The following is a 21,762-nucleotide window of genomic DNA, read 5'->3' as shown; positions in this document are numbered from 1 at the left end:
GACTTCGGTGTACTGTGTAGATGTAGTAGATGAAAAATTATAAAATGTATACCTCATGAAAGTACTAAGTGGTAAATGAATAATAACAACCTCCCCTTCCCCACCCCCCAATATATACACAAAACACCAGAGGAAGCCATAATTACATGTATGGGGAGCTCTAGCGACTTCCTTCTCTTTAATGGCGGCCAGCATTAGTGTGAATTCGGTCAGAGGATGTAGAATAGATTGCACAATAGATTTTTCCGTGGAAGTAGCTTTCCTTTTAACGGAGAATTAGCTTATTTGGAAAAGGGGAGGATAACACGGTGATGTTGCTGGTGTACAGTCGAATAGACTCTTGCATTCTAAGAGGGAAAAAAGTGAGGTTTGTTAGATTAAGTTAATGCTTCAGATTTAATTTTAAGAAGGCAGTTTATGGCATTTGGCATATTGAGTAGCAAAAACCAATGTTTATATCAAGACTTTTCTCAAGAATTCGAGGCAAAGGCAGAAGCAAGTGCAAACAATTTATTACGTAAAGTGCAAACTAAAGTAAAGTGGATTTTGGACCTCATTCTGATAACAGCTTGGATGATCCTTTTCCTCTTTGTCTTGGAGAACACGACGGCTGTTTTGTCCAGAAACTATTTGAAATGTTGACTCCTCGGACCACAAAACACGATTCCACTATGCTGCTGTCCATCTCAGATGAGGCCGAGCCCAATGAAGTCTGCAGCGATTCTGGACAGTGTTGATGTATGGCTTCTGCTTTGCATAGTAAAGTCTTAACTTGCATCTGTGGATGCAGCGGCGAATGGTGTTGACTGCAAAGGTTTACCAAAGTATTCCCGAGTCCACGTCAGGATATCCATTACAGACTCATGATGGTTTTTAAGACAGTGACGTCTGAGTGATCGGAGATTACACGTATTCAGAAGTGGTTTCCGGCCTTGCACTTTACGCACAGAGATTTGACCGGATTGCTTGAATCTTTTAATTATATTGTGCAATGTAGAAGGTGAAATGTCAAAAATCCTACTGATTTGTCTTTCGGGAATGTTGTTCTCAAACTGTTGAATTATTCGCTGACGCATCTGTTGGCAGATTGGCAAACCTCGACCCATCCTTGGTCTTGAAGACCTTTTTTGGAAGCTCCTTATATAATATGATTAGACGATTGCCTCACCTGGTTCACATCACCTTCTTATTTCAACTTGTCACAATCGCTATTAGTCCTAAATTGCCCCTGTCCCAACTAATTTGGAACGTGTTGCATGCATCAATTTCAAAATAAATGTTTACCTGGTAGCTTGGTGGTTAGCGTGTTTCCCTCACACCTCCAGGGTTGGGGGTTCAATTCCCATTGCTGCTCTGTGTGTGCGGAGATTGCATGTTCTCCCTGTGCTGCGGTACTCCGGTTTCCTCCCCCAGTCCAAAGACATGCATGGTAGGCTGATTGGAATGTCCAAAGTGTCTGTAGTTTGTGCATGTATATGTGCATCTGCTCTGTGATGGATTGGCACCCCATCCAGGGTGTACCCCACCTTGTGCCCTGGGTCCCCTGGGATAGGCTCCAGGTTCCCCGAGACCCTGTAGGATAAGCTGTATAGAAAATGAATGGATGGATGCTTACCTTCAAATGTCTATGCAGTTTATTAAGTAAAACATAAAACACCTCATCTTTATACGTTTTTTGTTTAAATACAAGTGAAAGTACATTTACAAATCCCTCCTCTTTGTTTTTATTAGCGTTTTTCATACTGTTGCAACTTTTTTGGAATTTGGGTTGCCCAGTGTTCCTGTGCTGGGCTGCTGATTCACTGTGTTAAAGTGGATTTACTGAAGATGAATGAATAAATAAATAAATGAATCAGTTAAACTGGTCACGTGGTATGTAAAGTTTTTCCATTTTGCTGTAGATTTGTGGGAGTCGTTATGCACGAAAAGATAGTAAACAAACACCAGAGATAAAGTCCTTTATAGAGACGAATGAGAATGTTATTGTGACCCATTCACACTGAAATATTCCAGCTATAACAGCTTTTGTAATTGTTGTCATTGTCAATGCTTTTATTTTGTTATTCACAATTTCATAAATCTGTCATGTCTCTCTTGCCTCTGGCAACATGGAAAACTGCATACTTTTTTGTTCCATGGGGGAAAAAAACACACCCCACAATGATAGCAAACCTGAAAATAAACAACAGGTACTAGTAATTTGATTCAATCAACGGTTGAGGTTCTTTCCCTCAAGGACTGAATTGCTTTGTTTCCCAGAGTTCTCTGTTTCCGCCTCTCATGTTTAAGTTTGGGTTCAGGACACTGGAGCTCCCATTGTCCTAAACCCAGACAGTGGAGTCGTAATGAAGATTCAAAGAATGAGCTGCTGGCAAGCTACTATGTTTGGTTTAGACATGTCACTGTCCTCTAACTGCTCTTACGTTTTCATTCCAATCTGAGACTGACATTAGACTTCCTAACCAAATATTCAGTGTAATCCAATGATGAATATGAAAAGAACATTTGCCAAGCTGAGATTACAGGATTTTGGACTGGAGTGGCATGGGTTCATCAACACCATCATGTCTATCCACAGAGAAGCGTGATTAATTAATGTAATTAACACTTTGAAGCCCCAAAATGAGAGCACCATTTTGCATAATAGGTGCCACTTTAGTAAAGATAAAAACCAGAGGCTGTGGATTGACCCACCATCTTCCCATCCCCCATAACACTACTCACAATGCTGGCTCGTCTCCAATACACAATGGGACTTGTAGCTCTAGAGAGTCATGCTGTTGTCTTTAGACACATGCACCTACAAGCAGGATTTAATCTTCTAACTTATTATAGGATAAAGAGGAAATTCCTCATGGAAGCTCTATTTTGCCTTGTTTTTCCCCCTCATGGCAAATGTTGTGAATCACATGAAATTTGTGAATAACTACCTAAATACTATTATAACGGATATTTGAAAAAAGCTCTACTGTACTTTCAGTCATGGTTGCAAACTGACAAAACTTACAAACTCGTGCACTATATAGTCAATAGTGAATAGGGTGCAGTGTTCAGGCTGTCAGTTGAGGTAGGCCTCATGGACATGACGTCATCCAAAGAGCGGTATCGGGTTCCCACCGCAGCTGTTTCTTGTTACCTTGGAAACTCGGCTGCGTCTTCCGAACTACAAAACGACCAATGGAGGGATTCGGGTCATACTATGTCTTTAATGGGGGTGTCCAAAATTTCGGGGCTCTTAAAGTTGAGCAATTTGTTCCTTACTCACTAATATATTGTAATGATTGATATAGAAATGTCTCATTGTGATGAAAGAAACTAATTCTGGTATAGGCAGTAAAGACGCTTCACTGTAACGGTCCACATTTCCACCTAAATAATGTTTCCCGTAATGGTACACTCCCTGCAGGAACTGAACCGAACTTTTCATAGCTGGTGGATTTCAAGGAAAGATGATAACTATAACTCTGCAGTGTTTTGTATGAGTTTATAATATAAGTTAAATAAACAAATAAATAAATAAACTGTGTTGATTTATTTAAAACCTCTGCAGCATCTTGACGGGTGAGCTGATTTATTATTATTATTTTTTAAATGATTGTTAATTTCCCCCTCCATATCACTTGTGGAATAATGAATTTGCCCTGTTTGGCTATTCTGCTACACTGTTGAATGGCTAATAAGTAAGCTAGCGTTGAATTTTTTATTTTGAGGTTTTAAAGTCTAATGATGTTGTTTTATTTATATATATATATATATATATATATATATATATATATATATATATATATATATATATATATATATAATTTCATTCACACATGCAATTATAAGAAGTAAGGACGCATGACATTACGCCTACAGTGCTTGTTTTTGACACGCCGAGTAGCTAGATGATGAAGCTAGTTATTGATAATTACAGAAAGTTTGCCTTAGGGCGGTTTCTGGTTTTGGAGTATTTTCAGTAGCAAGTTTGTTTTAAAACGGTGTGTGTGTGGAGTGAACGCCCAGCGACACCGCAAATATTCAGCGCTACACAGAGGTACACACATGGCTACACACATGGCTTAATCTGAAACACAATGCAGAACTATACTGAAGCAGACAGGGTAGAGGAGAAGCTCATCTCTGCTCTTCCCTACTAATAATGAAACTGGCCTTTAGGCCACAACAACTTCCTCTGTTCAGGCGTTCTCTCAGGCTCACAAACACGCCTGTATTTAAGAGTCAAAGCACTCCTTTCAGTTAAATAATAATAATAAAAAAGCTTACACAGGAACATTAATAACATTTAACTTTTTTTTTTTGCATTTGCTTCCAAGACACTAGTAGGGAACAAAACAGCATGTGTTACTTTCAGCTGCAGGATGGTTGCTCTTTTCCATTCTTCCACAATTGGTATACTGTGAGTTTTATTCTTATTATTTTTTTACATTTTACATTGTAAATTGTCTCTTTCTTTCTCTCTCTCTCTCCTTTTTTTTAAAGGAAAGAAAGATGACCTGAAATCTATGAGTTCTTGAGAATAAAACATTGAAGACGGTCGTCCCCCTTTAACCTTTCATCATAATACAGTGACTTTTTAAAAAAAAAATTAATACCACATACTTAATTCATATTAAGCAGTATATAATTCTATTTTATTTATTCATTTTTAAACAAACCACACGCAACACATCTTTCACGCATCGAATATCTTTTCTTGATTCGGCTTTACACGCTACGATTTTGCTATTGCAGACGAAAATCTTAATGACGTCAAGGATTTCTTTGTTCGTGAGCTTGGCCGTCTTAAACAGGTGGCCTTAAATATGTGAGAACTAATTCGGGCGTTGCTTGACAATTCCGATTAAAATCTCATAGTGTGAACATCATCGTGTGAACAGCAATAGGAGGGTGGCGTAGGATGACGTGAAACCTCTGTTACAGCTACAAGAGTGGCAATGGTAAAATATAAATGATGCATGCTAATTCATGAACCTTATTAACTCAAGCTCACTTTGAAGAATGAACACGAGCCCAGATTGCACGGATTGGATTAGGCCAAGACTTTATTGGGTTTCTCTTAAATTCTCAACAGAAAAAAAAAATTGTTGTTCTAGGATAAAGAAGGAATCATTGACTGAGGAGGTCATGCCATTGGGAAATAAATATTGCATTTGACATGCAAACAGTATGCTAATGTAGTTTAGGTGTGTAATTTACAAGCACACTGTGTGTGTGTGTGTGTGTGTGTAAAGCACAAAGCCGTTATATGCTTGAAGGGAGACCATGGTGTTGTTGGGGGAAGTAAATGTGTAACACGTGCAGCCACATTGTCAACTTGCTTACACATAAAAGCAAAAATGTTAAACATTGAACGCTTGAGAGGAGCATTGTGTGTGTAAATGACTGTGTTTAGGAGGTAAGGCTAATTATGTGGCCTATACCTGTACGCTGAGCAACCAGAGCTAGGTCTCGACACTAAATTTATTTACAGTGTTTCCGCTATTTCATAATCTCAGTATCTCTTAAAATATCCCAGTGACTTGACTTTATCCTGTGTGGGTTCTGACATTAGATAACTGATCACACTTTGGCTTATCTCTGTCTGTTGCTCGTGCTGTAGCAATGCTGTTAGTTCACATGTGCTGATGACTTTGGGTTGAGGAGCTCAGTGCTGGTGCTGATGTCTCTATTTTGGAGATAAGCCTCTCTCAGGGCCTTGTGAAATGCTGGATATTCTGTGACACCCTTGTTCTATTCCCAGAGACTCCTTCTGACATCATGCTTCCCTTCTGTCTCTCCCACGTCTGTGCTGACCGTAGTTCATGGTGAAGGTTGCCTCATAGCGCTGCTTTCCCTGAGGCATTTCAGCAAGGCTTAAACGACTACACTCAAAATAGACTGATCTGCGGAGATTCCAAGATTACAGAGTAGGTTAAGGTATGGCACTTAATGAGCCGTCAGTAGTGTGGAAAAGTTTAAGGCCTGATGTAATGATTATTTTGTTTTGTAAAAAGAGCTTAATTCCATAACTATCATCCTGGGAGGCTTAGCTGTACCTTTGAGAAACACACATGAAGACCATGTTTTTAAGCTTCAACTTGCAAGACATAACACAGCAGATTAAAGCTTTTGGAAGGAGCTGATGAATTTTTTTTTAAAACAAATTTTAAACATTAAAAACCCTGTCCAATTTCTTTCTCACCCTTCTATTGAAGTGTTATGTTTGTTGGTAAATGAGACTTTTTAGCTGTACTCATGTTCGACGCATGTGAATCGAAGAGGGCTTTGGCTGAAAGCACGTTGTGATGACGTCACATGCCGTGTCTTGGCCCAATTCTGCAGAAAATCTGTGGCAATTTAGAAAAATTGCAAGCTCCTCTTTTGTGGAGTTCACATAATTTTGTGTTCATTTCTGCGATCGCAAAATCGCTAAATCCTGGAGGGACAGGTGTTTGTATGGCTCGACTGGTCAGAGATTTTTAAACTTTACAGCTCAATTATTTTGAAGTCAGGCCAGACAAGACACTGTCGCTTGGCATCTAATTCGATACAACTGTGTTGTCCTGTTGTCTGTTGACAGGGTGAGAAGAAGTGACGTGGACTCTAAAGAGTGGCTAGATAATAAATATCTACTACAGTAAATGTGATGTGGTTATGATGTCATTTAAATAACCTTGTTCATTTGCTGACTTTACTTCTTCCAACCATATGGGTTTAGTCTGGGAATGTATTCTGGAACCACACAAGATTTTCCTTCATGTGTTATTTTCCTGATCTGACATATATGCACATACACATACAGTATAGCCTATAGTTACTTTTTCACCAGCAGACAAGTATGCTATGATAACAAATCTGATAACTGCATTAAGTACCCATGCCGAACTTGGTTTCTAGGTGGAGCCAGAAATGCCGTAGACCAGGGGTTGTCAACTGACGAACCATGGTTCAGATGCAAACCCAGCAAAGTATTTCAGTGTAGTGAACGAAGTACTTGAAAAATACTGTATCAGATGAACATATTATGCAACTCAATACATATTTTCTTTCATGGTTTATCTAATCATATCCATTTATGTAGTGTGTATGTGTTTATTCTCGCAGTGTGAAATTCAGAATAGATGTGTTTCATCTGTTAGTCAAAAGTAATAACGTGATGCAACAAAACAAAATATAACCACAAGCATAAGCTGTAATCATAAGCTGTCAGCATTCAGTTGTGTCCGTTGCTTTTATTGACCTTAAGCAAGAAATTAAATGTAATTGGACCTTAAAAGGTTGAGTTGAGTAACCCTGGAGTAGGCCAGGGGTTCTCAAAAGTTTTGCAGTCAGGAACCTCTTAAACTGTAAAATAAATACCAAATGTTCCCTCGGGACAAATGTACTTCATGAACGTAATCCAACTATTCAAATCAATTATACAAATTCAAATAGGTTCATTATTTAAATGCATGCAATAGAATTTTCTCTATTTATCGGAGACAAAAGGCATTTTATTTCTGAACCTTCCACTGACCGAACAAGTTCAAGTTTACATTATTTACAGACCTACTTGTTACGGAGTTATTGAAGTTTTGATTAAACAAAACTGATTTCCAGCATTGTAACAAAATAAAAAAAAATCACGGATCCCCTGGCTATGCTTCACAGACCACTATGAAATTAAAATTGTGCCAAAAGTATTGAACATGTCTTTTCAACAAAGGAACAAAAGCATACAATGAGAGAGAAAAATTTAACAAATAAACAGCATTATTTATTAACAGTTTTCTAAACTTCCTTTTCACTAATCATAGTTTATGAATGTGCTGCCAGAGTATTCGTTTACGCTCGGTATTCTGGCACCTCTCGTGTGAAAGGGCATAACAGCAATTTACTCTCACTGCCTACTGAGATTTGGTTCGACAGCTCCCTGACCAGGAAGTAGAGACTTCAGTGGCACGAATTTTGGATAGCGTTCTGGATGCATTTCTCTGTACAGTTATAGTGTTTGTATGTTGTAGTGGAAATTACTTACTTACTCAGTCAGTATATTAGTTCCTAATTAATATTTGAGGTTTGGGTAGTCTCATATGATTATTTTTTTCAGAGCGATGTTGTCGTCATCATCACCATCATCAACATAATCATCCTCCTCTGCTGGACACTCGAAATGTCGATCCAAATCTCACTAGCCAGTGAGAGTAAATCGCTGTTAATCCCACCCACACGTGAAATTTGTGCAATGTAAACTTGCGGAGCATAAATGAAAACTCTGGCAACGCATTCATGAACTATGAGTACCTAAAAGGAAGATTGGAAAACTGTTTGAAAACCATGCTAAATGTTTACTGAGCCACGGAGTTCACTGTTTTCAGTTTCAGAGTATTGTTCTTCTTTCTCGTTGTATGTTTTTGTTCCTTTCTTGAAAAGTTACGTTCAATACTTTTTGGCATGAATTTAATTCCATATCCCCCAGACCCCACTTTGAGACCTCTGTTATAGACCATTGATTGAAACTCAATCTTAATCATAACTCTGTTATCACAGTATGATCAGAGGAAGTCTATAGGAAGTTCTATGTATGTATGGCACAGAAACCAATCATGCCCATGTCCAATACAAGGGAAAACCATTTTTGCTCCCGATGTTAGTGATTCCTGTTAAGACTAGAGTTGGATTGCAAATGATATCACCACACCACAGCCTGCACAGACGTCCTCAGTACCACTGTGTCATTGGAAACCCCAGCTCTGTACTGGGTTTAGTGTCCATGCTGTACCATACCACACTGTCCAGGGGAAAACTGACTAATAGTTTCTTGACAGGATATGTGATGCTTTTTAACAACCATGTTTCAGTAACTCCCACTTCTCTACTTCTTCCCAGATTGCCTTGCTTGCTCAGTTTGAACAAATCCGAGCATCTCTGTTGTGAAAGACAGTTGCAGGGAAGCATGAGTTAAGAGTACACTCACCTTTTCCCCATGTGTGTATTTGTGTTATCAGTTAGATTGCGTAGGTTGGCCCCATTAACCAGTGAGTGTGTTTTGTGGTAGGAGATCTAGACTGCTGTACCTTTTGACCTTGAAATGAACCAACTCAACTGTCGTTATTTGCCTGTAACCCCAGTGGAGAAAATGTCAGATTAATTGACCTGTATGTTTATTCAGATGTGAGCTGCTTCTCCTACGCTGGGTCTGATTTACCCTCTTCCTGCTGTGTGCAGTGTTTTTGTATGAGTAAGCATTTCTGTTTCTGGCTTAACGTGTATTCCCTGAAAGCTGATTTAGAAGTGCGAAAGTATTTCCACTTGTGTGGAGATGCCCATGTGCAATACAGTCTGCTGATCAGCCTAGACTTGGAGCCTAGAGCATGGTCTGTGATCTTCTGTATGAAGGATGGGATTGAGCAGTAATCCTCCACACAGATTTTTTCTGTAATCCCCCTATTCAAAGAGTCTGCCACTCCTGCACTGTTTAGACGAATAGCTCGGTCTAAAGGCAGCAGGCACCGACAAGCTTTCACAATAGGACTGACTATAAACTTCTCAGCAAGTTGTGAAGAGATGAAATTACAGCCAGGTTGTGAGGAGGTTGGAGGTCAGAGGTCAGTGAAGCTTCACCTCCTGCACTGAACTTGATCGCATGGTGAGCAACTGAAGATGAAAAGTGTTGAAAGTGCCCTGACGTTTTCCGTATTCATTTTCCGTATCTGACATGCTGTTATGACATTTCATTAAAACTCTGCTACTGTGTATTGTTGTACTTTAATGCTCACTGTGTGTCAGGGATGTTCTGTTCTTTCTGTCGCGGCTATTGACACAGGTGCCAGCCACAGCTCAGACAGAATTACAAGCGTTCTCGTTATTAATATCTGTTACTGTAGCCACAGGTATCTGTGATTTGTTCCTATTGTGTCACTTGGATATGAGCCCCTGGCACTGACGGTGTGGGTTTCAAAGGCTACAGAATGAAGAGAGGAGCGGTAAGACATCCACACCTGTACCTGACGTAAATGAGGAGGTTCAAGGCTAGGGCTGGGCGATAAAAGGGTATCGGTATTTATCGACGATACACCTTTTATAGAAAAAAATGTTCGGTATAATGCTCGATAAAATGTAAACAGACATGAAGTTTGGTCGCACAAGCAACCCTCGAGCATGCGCTGTCCCTGGATCATAAATAGTCTATAATTTTTCTTGAAGGAATATGCTACAAGTGACAAACAAACAGCCAATAACGAGTTGCGTATCTGTGGGGTTCGGTTGCGCCATCACCACGTGACATCAGAACACATGCGGAAATGATTTTAGAGCCTGCCGAGGAGATTGTGAATAAAAAAAGCACATGTCGGCTCACCAGTGTGGCAGTGTTTTTTTTTTGGTTTCTTTTTGTTTGACTGACATCAGAACACTGATGGCCAAGTACGGAGAAACAAGCTGCGAGAGACTTGTAGTGCACATGCGCAGCGCTCCACACGGGTACAGTGCGTGTGACTCTGAACAGCGGGCAAGGAAGAAATGCGACAATTTGGCATTTTTTGTGTTTTCTATTAAAATGTCAGCTCTGGGAAGGACAGTAAGTGTCCTCAGAGCAGGAGCTCGACTCGTCCAACGTGGACCTCAGTACAGTGTTATCCGGAAGTAAGTGTTAAAGTGGAAGTTTTATACGAGGCTAGGATAACTATGCTAACAGGTCAAGCACAAACCTGAGCACCAGGATTCACATTCTGCGCTATAATGCGATGTTGATCTCCCTTAAAGTTTGCCTTGATTAGTCTACGTTTACACTTTTACATTGCACACATTTTGTAACATTTTATTTATCAAGTTTGAGAGTTTCTTTAGCACTTGTTTATTTAATCTTCATATAAGATATTTGTTTAAATTCTATTTTGTTTTTGACTGTTAAAACTAAAATGATTTGTTGTTTGCCTTAATAAAGTGGACAAATTAAAAATACAGGGGTTAAATACAAACCTTTTTTTCTACTGGTCTCTGTTTTTTTTTTTAAAAAGTTATCAATAATTATCGATACCGAATGATATGAAACATTATATTTTGATACATTTTTTAGTTGTACCACCCAGTCCTATTCAGGGCTGCCTTTAACTGGTTACCTGCTTTGCATCTGGTTGACAGATACTGTATGTAAACAAGCACATATCGATGACTTTACTGATAATTGTCCTGGATTGTAATAATCATCTCTATGATCATTTTTACACTGGTTGTTTGTTGTGTCTGGATTGTCTGGTATCCTAATAAATTTATAAGCTTATTAATAAAATGTCCTACACTAGCATCGAAACCATTTGAATTGAAATCCAAGTGGTTGTCAACTGTGGCTTAACATCTGGTTAAAGGAGTCTCAGAATTGATTTATATGCAGTCATGTGCGCATACTGTATCTAACGGGTCCCTGACTTTATTGCCTTTTCCCTCTTTTCTTTCTTTTTTTATTTTTTATTTTTAAATCACATGATGGTGGTGGTGATTACCATCAACTAGTATTAATGTTGTTATAGTTATTAATTAATTATTATTAATCTTAACTAAAAAGATAAAAGATAGCTTTGATCAAACTGCTATTTAATAATAAAATGTTAATGTGCTACTGTTTAAAGTCCACCTCTGGGTGAGTGGAAAGTGCCACTCTAACTGGACAGGATATCCTTGTAGCAACACTGCAAGTGTATTGTTTCCATAAGCCTTCCCAAACTTCTTTAATGAAGCCGCCTGACCCTGCTGTATCACTTCCTTAACAGTAACACAGAGGTGCTGGAAGAGCATGGAAAGATTGCTGAACATTGTTTTGGGAAATGATGTTGAGAGAAGAAAAAACGGAGCTTGTGGAAATTGTAACGGAAGTCTAGGTAGTTGTGCGGTTCTTTGGGAGGAGAAGGGGTCAACAAAAGTAGTGATTTGGATACATGCTTGTATAGGTCCTACTTGGAAGTAGTCTTCCTGCATGTACTTGAACAGACGAGCTGATTGGACAGGATGGGTGGAGCCGGGGAGAGCAAAAGGAGGAGTATTTGTGTGAGCTCTCTCACTCGCTCACATGCACTTAACTGCTTCAAGTGTAACGCGACTTTCTAAACCACTATTTGCGCTCGTAAGGACTTTACTCATTTTCCAGATTTTGTGGTCTCCGCTGACAGGTTTTCACACCTCCTTTGGTAAGTTGCTGCACAGAAATCGAGTAACTGAATAGAAATGTCTGGTACTGTAGAATAATATTGTTGATCAGAAATGCATTCTTCTCTTAAATCAATTTGAATAAAAAAAAAAGTTAAAAAGTTTTTTTTTTTTAGCTATTGATATCTGTTTAAAAATATTTTCTCTAAGCAAACTTATCAGTGGAAGAACTAACCTACCTTTCTGCATTGGTGTAGAACTCTACAGAGCACATAGATGCCTCCGTGATCAACACTGTTTCCAGAATGTTAATGGGTTTCTCTATACGATCATTGAAGGCTGTGTAACCTCTTAATGAGTGAGCTTAAGCTATCGCTCATTAAGTTCCACTCTACATAAAGCGACAAAAGCACTCCGTCCTCGGATGTCCTTGGAAAAAAATCTTCTCTTTTTTTCTGGTCAGATTGGATTTTTCTCATTTAAATGCTTTGCACACTTCTAATAAATTTCTTGACTATGCAGGAAAGATTCTTGAGTATCAACTACATTTAAGGAATGAGTCAGGATGAGGGAACTCTGTGAATATGTGATGAGTGTGTGTGGGTATATCTTCCTGCTCATGTGGCCAGGAAAAACAAACGGAAGCCCTCTGTCACCAGGGCATTAGACTCCGAGAAGCTCCTTGTAAAACTGACTAAACTAGGTTAAATAGTTTTCCACGTCCATATGTTTTGTGTTAGCATTCACGTGTTTTTGTGCAAGTGTCTCTCTCTGAGACTCCGTAGGAAACGGCGGTTGTGATGATTGTGGTGGAAATGGATAACAACAACACTTGGAGACTGCAGTGATGTCACTGGGGTGCTTGCAACACTACCACAGCTTTATGATTACACTCTGACTATAATGGGATGCGTGTCAGTATGTTTACGCGTGTACAAGAGCATGTGTGAACACGTTTTTTTTTTTCCCCTTCCTGCTCATGTCATGATACAAAATATATAATTTTGTGTCTATGCAGTACATTCCCTGTGGCTTTTTGCTGCATATTTCTAGGCTTGTATGGTGAAGTAAAGTTTGAGCAAGACAATTTGTCATTTCTTTAGAAACGCCTTCACTGAATTAAGGCTTGTGTATGGAACCCAAAGGGCCTGCATTTCAGAAATGACACCATGGTTATAACTGATCAAATGATTAGACTATTAGTCTGCTGTCCTGCTTAATCAGTACATCGCTAGGGACAGTCTCATTGTTTTGTAGCTGACAGACAGGCATGGTTGCTGCTGAGGTGATTATACAACTATGCTGAAGCTGCTTTCGGTTAGTTCAGATGGACCCCAGGTGCCCTGGTGATGTGCCCTGAATTACGGTCCTGAGAAAACATCTTGATTCAGAGGAGACACAAACTTACTATCTGTCCTCTGATGGATCACCCATCTGCCGTAGCGGTTTGTCTTTTCCCGTGAGCCTTCAGGTACCTTTACGGTACTGATGAAGAATGATACCCTCATGGATTTGGCCCCACAGGCCCTGAATCAGATGACTTTATCTCTGAGATCCTGGCAGCGTGTGATAGAAGAGAATGGGGAACATGAGAGGAATGTGCAGCCGTGGGAAGGGCTTCAGTCTGGCTTGTCTCTGCACAGTCAAAAGAGGAGTAGAGGCTCAACTTGTCCTACTTATTAGACTCTGAATTCTAGGATCTTTTGTTCTGTTTCCTTTTTTTTTTTTGGCTGACTATCAATGTGATGGATTTTCCCCCTAATATGGATAAATGCCTGTCAGAGCTAATTTATCCACAAGAGGGGTATTGCTTAGGGTATGGGGGTGTTGGACCACCTGCTCTTATTTGTTGATCTTATAACAGACTGATAATAAGGAGAGGCTGTATATAGAGGATCAGATCCTGCCCTGTTTGCACTAATGTTCACTTGTCCAGTGACGGGCACAGTATTTGCATTTGCAAGTGTTACCGTTTGTATGAAAGATTGAACATGCACACAAATGGTGGTCATGCTTGGCACACAAAGATAAATGGCAATGATGGCTAGATAATTCTCTCCTCCATGCCTGCGGAATTATGAATATTGAGAAGTCCCGAGGGATTAGACTCAGATGGCTGTGGCTGCTGGGAGGAGGGGGAGCGCACTATTACAACTCTTTGACACTTTAATGGCACTGTGTTCAAAGTTTATTTTGTCCTGCTGTTCGTGGAAGGAGTTGTCCTATTGTGCTGGCGCTGCACATGAGAAAGGGTCGTTTACTGATATGGTGACTTCAGTAGAGATGGGTAGCGTTATCTGGTTGCCTGCTTGAGGCAGCAGGCATGGGTTACTGTGGGAGTGGTGTGTGAATGTGTGTAAATGTTGCATCTGAGACATTAAACAGTCCTTCAATCATCACAGTAAAATCTGGAAAGCCACCTAAGGGAAACCTAACTGAGCCTGAGACATTAGGTAATGCTTAATGTTAAGGTTATGGTTTTTCCACAGATCACTCTAAATTCTCAGGTAATGGTAATGGTAATGTAAGGAGAGTTTAAAATAGGTAATTTAGCAGCTTTAAGCCTTTTAATGCTTTTAAAGCTCTTGAATGACAATTGCACAGTTGTACCAGATTCATCCATAATGTGTATAACCTAGAATTTAGTCAGAGATCATTAGTTCTTAACCACAGTGTTGGGGCTTTATTGCATTGAATTGAATTTAATAATGATTTTGGTGTCTCCACCTGGAGATCTACTCATAATTATGTTTGAAAGGTAAATTGAGTATGTTTGAGCAGGAAACAGAACTGTTCAACATGGTAACTGAATTGAGACCCACTGCCATAAAATGCTCCAATTCCAGCAACAAGACCTGAAGGCATAGAATGAGGCCCCACAGTGTAGCCGTATATTTGCCCGTGAGGACTGTGTGTAAATGGGTGATCCCAGTTATCACTGTCCTTGATAGTGCTAGTTACTGATAGAGAGAAAATGACCTCCTAAAGTTTGTTTGCATGTGACGTGACATTATCTCAGTGGACTCCACCTGGCTTTAATTTGCACATTCTCCTTATTCTTGCTTCAGTTTTCATTAGCTAGCCAAAAAAATTTGGGAAATTTGAAATAGCATTCCTCCGAAGAGAAAGTGAATGAGGCCTGAAGAACGTAGGCATCAGCAGTTTGTTGGATGTGCTCTATGTCTCCCAGCATGAGGGAGTCGTGTTTGTTTTACCCAATGCTCAGCAGGGAGAAGTGAGCCAATCTCCGGTCTCTAGTGAGCACCACTGCCTGGTTCAGATAATGTTTTACTTGTCAATAATAACCCCCAACACACACACACACACTCACTTCAAATCAACCTATTTCATTCTCTCTGACCTCAATAGTGGCCCACTGGCTTTTCTTGTCCAGAAACTATTTATCTAATTATTTTACTCCTCGTCATTTAGATGTCTCTATCTCCAGGAATTCCTTTGTATTAAAAGATTTTTTTTTAAAGCAACAAAAATTACTGGTCAGTGCCCAGCCACCCTTGTTTCCTGCTGCTTCTGCTTTCACTTCCCTTGTTGTATTTTGTTGTTGTTCCACTGTCTCACACTTGTCGGGCATGCTCTCCTCTCCAGGCTGTAGTTGATAGAAATTGTAAAAGCACAAAATTGCCTCCACTCACCCAATCCCCTTGTAATTACAGCATGTAGTTTCTCTCGGCTGGAATTCGTGTGGTAATTTTTTCCACTCTCCGGCTGTAGACTGCTGAGGTTGCCCGATGGTATCCCACTGTTTTTAATGCTGCTTTTCAGCCATGTAGTGTCACGTTTTCCCAGTTCAGATTTTAACCATAAAACTGTTTCATTAATGTGACTCAGCAGTCCAAATTATATACACAGTGCTCATTGTAGGGGGGGAAACTAGTAAACACAGGGTCTTATGCTAAATATATTACAGCTGTGTTTTTGCATTTTCTAAGCATTAAGCTATTCCCTGGAAACAGACTTCTACAGTACCCTTAAACCTTTCCATATTATAGGGATATAGCAGCCTTTAATTAAGAGGCAGTTGTTTCTCCTCTTTGTTTGGGGTGCAAATATGAAAGCGATGTGTGTCAGATTTCTAATGCAGACTGCACATGATGTGTAGCTACATTTACATAGATGTTTACTTGAATTTGGGGAGCTGAATGTCTATTACAACAACTTCAGGAATTTGTTGAAGTGGATCACTATTCTTGGGTAAATATCTGACAATAGACAATTTGCATTTGAAATGGCTAATTGAGATTTGGGAAGAGAGTATGTTCCTGTATGCCTCTGTAATCCTAGATGTGTTGGTGCTATAGCCCTTTTTATATCTCGGTTCATTCACACTTCTATAAACGCCCAAACTTTGTCTGTGACATCATGGACACTTCCGCATGGTCCAGTTCATTCCTGTATGTTCATGTCTGGTCTTGCTTGGCTTATTATATGCCCAAGCCTTTACCTGTGTCTCTAATGTTTTTCGGCCCCTAGAGCAGTGATTAAGGTACATATTGCACAATAAGGTGTGAATGGTGGTGGGGGTGGCTGTGAGTCAGTGTTTTTGAAATAAAAACAGGGAGATAGAGGAAAGGGATCGAAAACAACAGTGAAAAAGTGTAACTAAATTCTAACGGCATAAGAGTCTGGTTTGGCATTGAGTTGTGGTACTTGTGTTCGATCTTTCACTGTGGGTTGTAAGTTCTCCATGATGGTGGACTTGCAGTTCCTGTCGATATGAGTGAGTAATTGCATGTTTGGGTCTGATCCCTCTCAGCAGTTCTAGCCTGCCTGGATCCCCAGCAAATGCTCCTTCTATTAAAAGCCCTGCCACAGAGGGACAGCTGAACATATTTGAGTGTATATGCGAATCAGTCAGTTATTGTGCACTCGGCGTTTATATATTCTTTACTTCCACCGTTGTTGGAGTTGGTCAAAAGCAGTATTGTTTATATTTATAATGCACATATAAGTTCAGTTTCTATAAAAGAAAATCACTTAATATCTGACATGTTTGTGTTGCTTTATTCTGTAATTAAATCCTGAGTCTATTCTTGGAATTTTGCACCTTACACTTTTGCGTAGTCTCTCTCTCTCTCTCTTTCTATTCATTTTAAAATGTGTTTAAACATATACATATGAAGAAGGGAAGAGAAAAGGCCTTTGAGTGTTGGATATGAATATATTCTAAATCCTCAGTAATAGGGTAGAATGGAAAGTAAATTACTTCTTGACTTTGAAGGAACCATGGAAATATTACTCCATCATGACTTTTGAATGAGGCTACTCAGAGTTCAGGAAATATACTGGAGTTGAGTTCATGCTCATGAGCATTTTCAGCATTTTCATCTCTGTGTCTATAAGCTGATAATCTGACTTTCATCTGAATGTGCTTTGTGTAGATAATATACAAACCCTATTATTTTCTCGAGAATGCGACATGAGTGAAGATTTTATTGTTTTCTCTCAAACATTTGAATGCAACTGAATCTAAAAGATTGCAGCTGTTCTCTCATCCCTTTCCCCCTTTTGTGTTGTCTTTCAAAGTATTTCATTTGAATGAAAATTCAGTAGGCGTGTTTGTTGTGAGTGGGGGGTGGGTGTGTACAATGGTCAGAGCCTGGGATATTAGCCAACTGGAGAGCAATTCTGTCTCCCCCTCCTCCTTTCTTTCTTCTTATTGGCTGTTTGGTGAAACAGCATCTGAAGGCTGTGAGAGTGGAGTAGGAGGAGCCAGGCAGTGCATTAAAAACCAAGTATCTGTCCTATTTACTCTTCAGTGCTCCACCGTGCTTTACATGTGTGGAGCTGAGGTAGGGAGAAGAGTTCTTCTAATCATTTTATTTCTTCTCATTTCTGAACATGTTTTTCCTTTTCTTTTCTCTTCAGGAGGTCTCAGCTTGAAAAGGGGAACCTCAGGATTACAAGCTCTGGGGGATTGTATGGGACAGCTTGCATGTGTGCGTGTATGAGAGAAGATTGAGTCCCTGTTTTGCCGGCTTGAGCATTGACTTTACCAACTGCACTCACTCTGGTGGGTCACTCTTCAGACTGATGTGGAATGTGACTTCTGGTGACCCCCTTCAACAAGTCTTCTTTCAGTGAGCAGCACTGGGAAGAGCAAGGATAAAAGACAGGAGGTGACACAAAAAAAGAGTGAGCAACAACAGCAGGAGCAGATCACACGAGTCAGGACAAAAGGAACGTGCAAGAAAATCGTTAACACAAAAGACTTTTCTGTGGAGCTGGAAGTTTGGAAACACCAAGGGGTACGGACCATTAGCCTCTGTTTCACCCTTTTTTGAATTGCTCCCTTTATCACATTCACTGATCTAAACCCATCATGCCTGTGGAGACCCTTCATCCCTCAGATGGTCGTCTGGCTGGAAAGCCTTTTACCTCAGCCATGCCGCTCCGTATCCTAAACAAGGGCCCAGACTATTTCCGCAGGGTTCTTGAGCCTGGTGTACGCAAGCTGAGCGCTGTCGAGCGTCTTGAGGCCGATAAGGCCAAGTACGTGAAGAGCCAGCAGGTGGCTCTCACCAGGCAGGAGCCCATCAAGCCCCCAGTCATTCGCAAGCCACTGATGTCTCCGGCTATGATGCTGCACACACCGCCGGCCAGGAAAGTCCCCCGCAGACCCTCAGACACCGAAAACGGGGGACAGGGGCCATGCAGGGCAACACCGCTCAACCTGGATGTCCTTAACAATCTTATAAACATCTCTGATGGGCCCCAACCCTCATCCCCTGCTCCTAACTCTCCCTCTCCCTCAGCCATGTCTGGGCAGTCAGCAGAACCTCAGCAGAGTTGTGGCTTTAATGGGCATGTTCTGTTGAAGCCTGTTTCTTCCTGCACTTCCTCTTCTCTCAACAGTCACCTCCAGCCGCCTTCTCTTGCTTCTCCTACTCCTGAGCCGAGCCACAGACCTCCACCTGTGCCAGCCCGAGTTTCTAGACTCCCGGCACAGGGCAAGTACAGCAGCCCAAACCCTGTGACAGTGCGGCGGGTCGATGTGCGGCCACAAGCGGAGATCAGGAAGCCCCAGAGGATGCCTCTACAGCCTCAGTCCAAACCTCTACAGCTGCCGCCTAAACCCAGACAGACACCACAGCCCCAGGCCCCACCCCCACACACACCATCCTTTAAATCCCCATCTCTTCCCTCACACTCTCCATCGCCCCCCTGCCTACCCTCCAGCCCCCTGTTGCTTCGAGCAGGCATGTTACCCCCAGCCTCACCAGCCTGCACCCGCTTATCCTCTGCAAGCTCACGGGGCTCAACACGGAGACGCCCCTCACTTCACCGCTCCAAATCAGACCTGAGCGACCGGTATGCGCGTGCCAACGCTGACCTAGAGCGCTTCTTCAATTACTGTGGCTTAGAACCAAGCGAATTGGAGGGTATGGGCATGGAGCATTTTGGACGTGCCAATTCTGATATCGTCTCTATTTCAAAGCTCCGCAGCGTCAGCACACCCAGCTCCGAGTGTGGAGATGAAGGCCATGCTTACAGGGAGGAGGATGATGATGAAGACGACGATGGCCCTCCAAGGCCCAGTGAACGTGCTCCCTACGGCATCTCGGTCATCGAGAGGAACGCACGTGTCATCAAGTGGCTCTACGGGATCAGACAGGCTCGGGACTCTCAAATTGTTTCCAATGTATAGGTGCCTCACTGAAACACCAAAACACTGGTGAGAAGGAAAATAATGGGGACAGATCCAGATCAAACATGCCCCAGTTTAATGATGTCTTTTTACATGCAATATATTTATTATGTTTTTTGAGACTCTTGAAGAAGATGTTTTGTGTTGTATATTTGTGATCAGTATGGCGTATTCTTTATTTGCCTTACAGTAAGCTCAAGGATATTGGTTACTATACATTTCGTTTGTGTTACATCATTATAGATATTTTGTCATCGCAGCCTTTTTTTGTTGTTGTTTCTTTTGGCAATGTAATTTGGGCTGTAATGATTTACCTCAAAGGGACAGAAGACTGGAGCAAGCTTTAGCTTCTCTGCACATTGACTTAGAAAGTGAAAGTCATTTAAAGCAATAATTAAAGTACTGGATACTAAGAGCCATGAGTGTGACTGAATGGATGATGACATTTGTGATGAACACAGCAATAGGCCAGCTATAATGTTGATAATCAGGTACTTAGTCCTTATATCATATTTAGTATGTTTTTAAAAAAAAATCAAATATGCATTGATATGGGAACTGTGGCTTCCAATATGCCAAGAGAAGAATAGTAAGGGCTTAGTTATGATAAACCAGGTACAGTTCGAGGAAGTGAGTGCAGCTTTCTGAGAGGCTGCAGTCCCCCAGTCACAGATAGAAAGGTTGAAGTACACCACATCTTGGACTAGGAGGCAAGGTCTAGTCCGCCTACATTACATTAAGATGTACACACACACACACACACACACACACACACACACACACACTGATACACATAGATGCATGCACTCAAAGGAACATTACAAGGTCACTGTGCAAGAGTTGTTCTGTCAGCGTCAAGTGTGAATGTGTCGAAGAAACAAAACAAGTGTGTGGAGATATGGCACTAGTGAAGCGCAAGTCTCTGATACTGTGAAGGAACTCCGAGCAGCTTTCAACGTCTTTTAAAACATGGCTGTGATTTTCGTCAGCATGTAAGAGCTTCCGTTAGCATGCATGCTTTTATGTACAGGTGATATACAAAGCACAGATGCAAGCGAAAAACATTCCAGCATTAATGTTCAAAAACTGAGTTTTGTGGTTTGATTTTATTCTGTTTTATTTTCCGTGTTCACGCAGCATTATTTCTTCCTGTCCAGGTTTATATCATTTGGGAAAGAACGTTGTCATGTGTCAGATGGATGCAGGAGGTTGATGGGAAATAGCCTGAGAGAGCAGGAGTCAGTTTGTCAGAACTCTCAGATATAACAACATGCTCGCATCTCTTTTCTGCAGAGATGAATGGTTGAAACAGAAATGTTACTTGTAGTAATGCAAAATGACTTGATCTGTGGACAGAGCTGTTTTTCACTTTTTCCAGTTTTTTCATTTCAGTTTTTCACCAACAGTCTGATGTTACAACACAGCAAGCATTCAGGGTTTGCTTGCTTTTTTAGTGTGCAGTTTAACATTTGTACATGCATATTTTCAAAAGTGAAAGACTTACACACATGCTAATAATACCTGTGTAGAAATCACGTCAATAAATATGCTTATGTTCTCTGGGCAATGAATTGTGACCAGGGTTGTGTGGTCAGCCTACTAGTGCTTTCAGCACTGACTCATTAAAGACTGAATTTCTGATGTCTTCTAATGATGCTAATAAACAGAAAATGTTTTGGAAGAATATGTATGTGCATTTACTCCATCTTTAAATTCAGTTTACATTTCATGAACTCTTATGGTTATAAGAGTTCTGCTTTAGTAGCAGAAACTAATCCTTGCTAATCTTTCTTGGAAGAATGTTTATGCAAGACATATAAATATTGCCTAGGTTTAAGTTGATGGAACTCATATGGAACATATAAGCTAGAGTCTAACTTGACCTATAACCTCATACAGAGATTTTTTATTTATTTTTAGCAATAAGAGACCTTTTAAGATTTTGTTGAGAGTTTCTCCCTGGCACAGCAATCCTCCTACTTTTGCGAGAG

At 40.6% G+C, this 21,762-nt stretch overlaps 1 protein-coding gene across 3 annotated transcripts; it reads left to right on the top strand.

Moving 5' to 3' along the window:
- Window positions 1-3,433: 3,433 nt before the first annotated feature.
- Window positions 3,434-21,455, top strand: wu:fa11c10 (protein FAM110B). 3 transcript variants are annotated; one of them, XM_017488078.3, is made up of 3 exons: window positions 12,001-12,146; window positions 12,363-12,563; window positions 17,992-21,455. In XM_017488078.3, exon 3 carries the CDS (start codon window positions 18,446-18,448, stop codon window positions 19,769-19,771), a length of 1,326 nt encoding a protein of 441 aa, XP_017343567.1. In that variant the 5' UTR covers window positions 12,001-12,146; window positions 12,363-12,563; window positions 17,992-18,445; the 3' UTR covers window positions 19,772-21,455. The 3 variants fall into 3 exon arrangements, with proteins under 3 accessions (XP_017343566.1, XP_017343567.1, XP_017343565.1); XM_017488077.3 differs by lacking the exons at window positions 12,001-12,146; window positions 12,363-12,563 and adding an exon at window positions 3,434-3,561; XM_017488076.3 differs by lacking the exon at window positions 12,363-12,563.
- Window positions 21,456-21,762: the final 307 nt, after the last annotated feature.

The sequence above is a fragment of the Ictalurus punctatus genome, chromosome 15 (assembly GCF_001660625.3).
Source record: "Ictalurus punctatus breed USDA103 chromosome 15, Coco_2.0, whole genome shotgun sequence".
NCBI classification, from domain to species: domain Eukaryota; kingdom Metazoa; phylum Chordata; class Actinopteri; order Siluriformes; family Ictaluridae; genus Ictalurus; species Ictalurus punctatus.
Note: the sequence above shows the minus strand (reverse complement) of the source record. Positions and strands in the feature narration are given on the sequence as shown.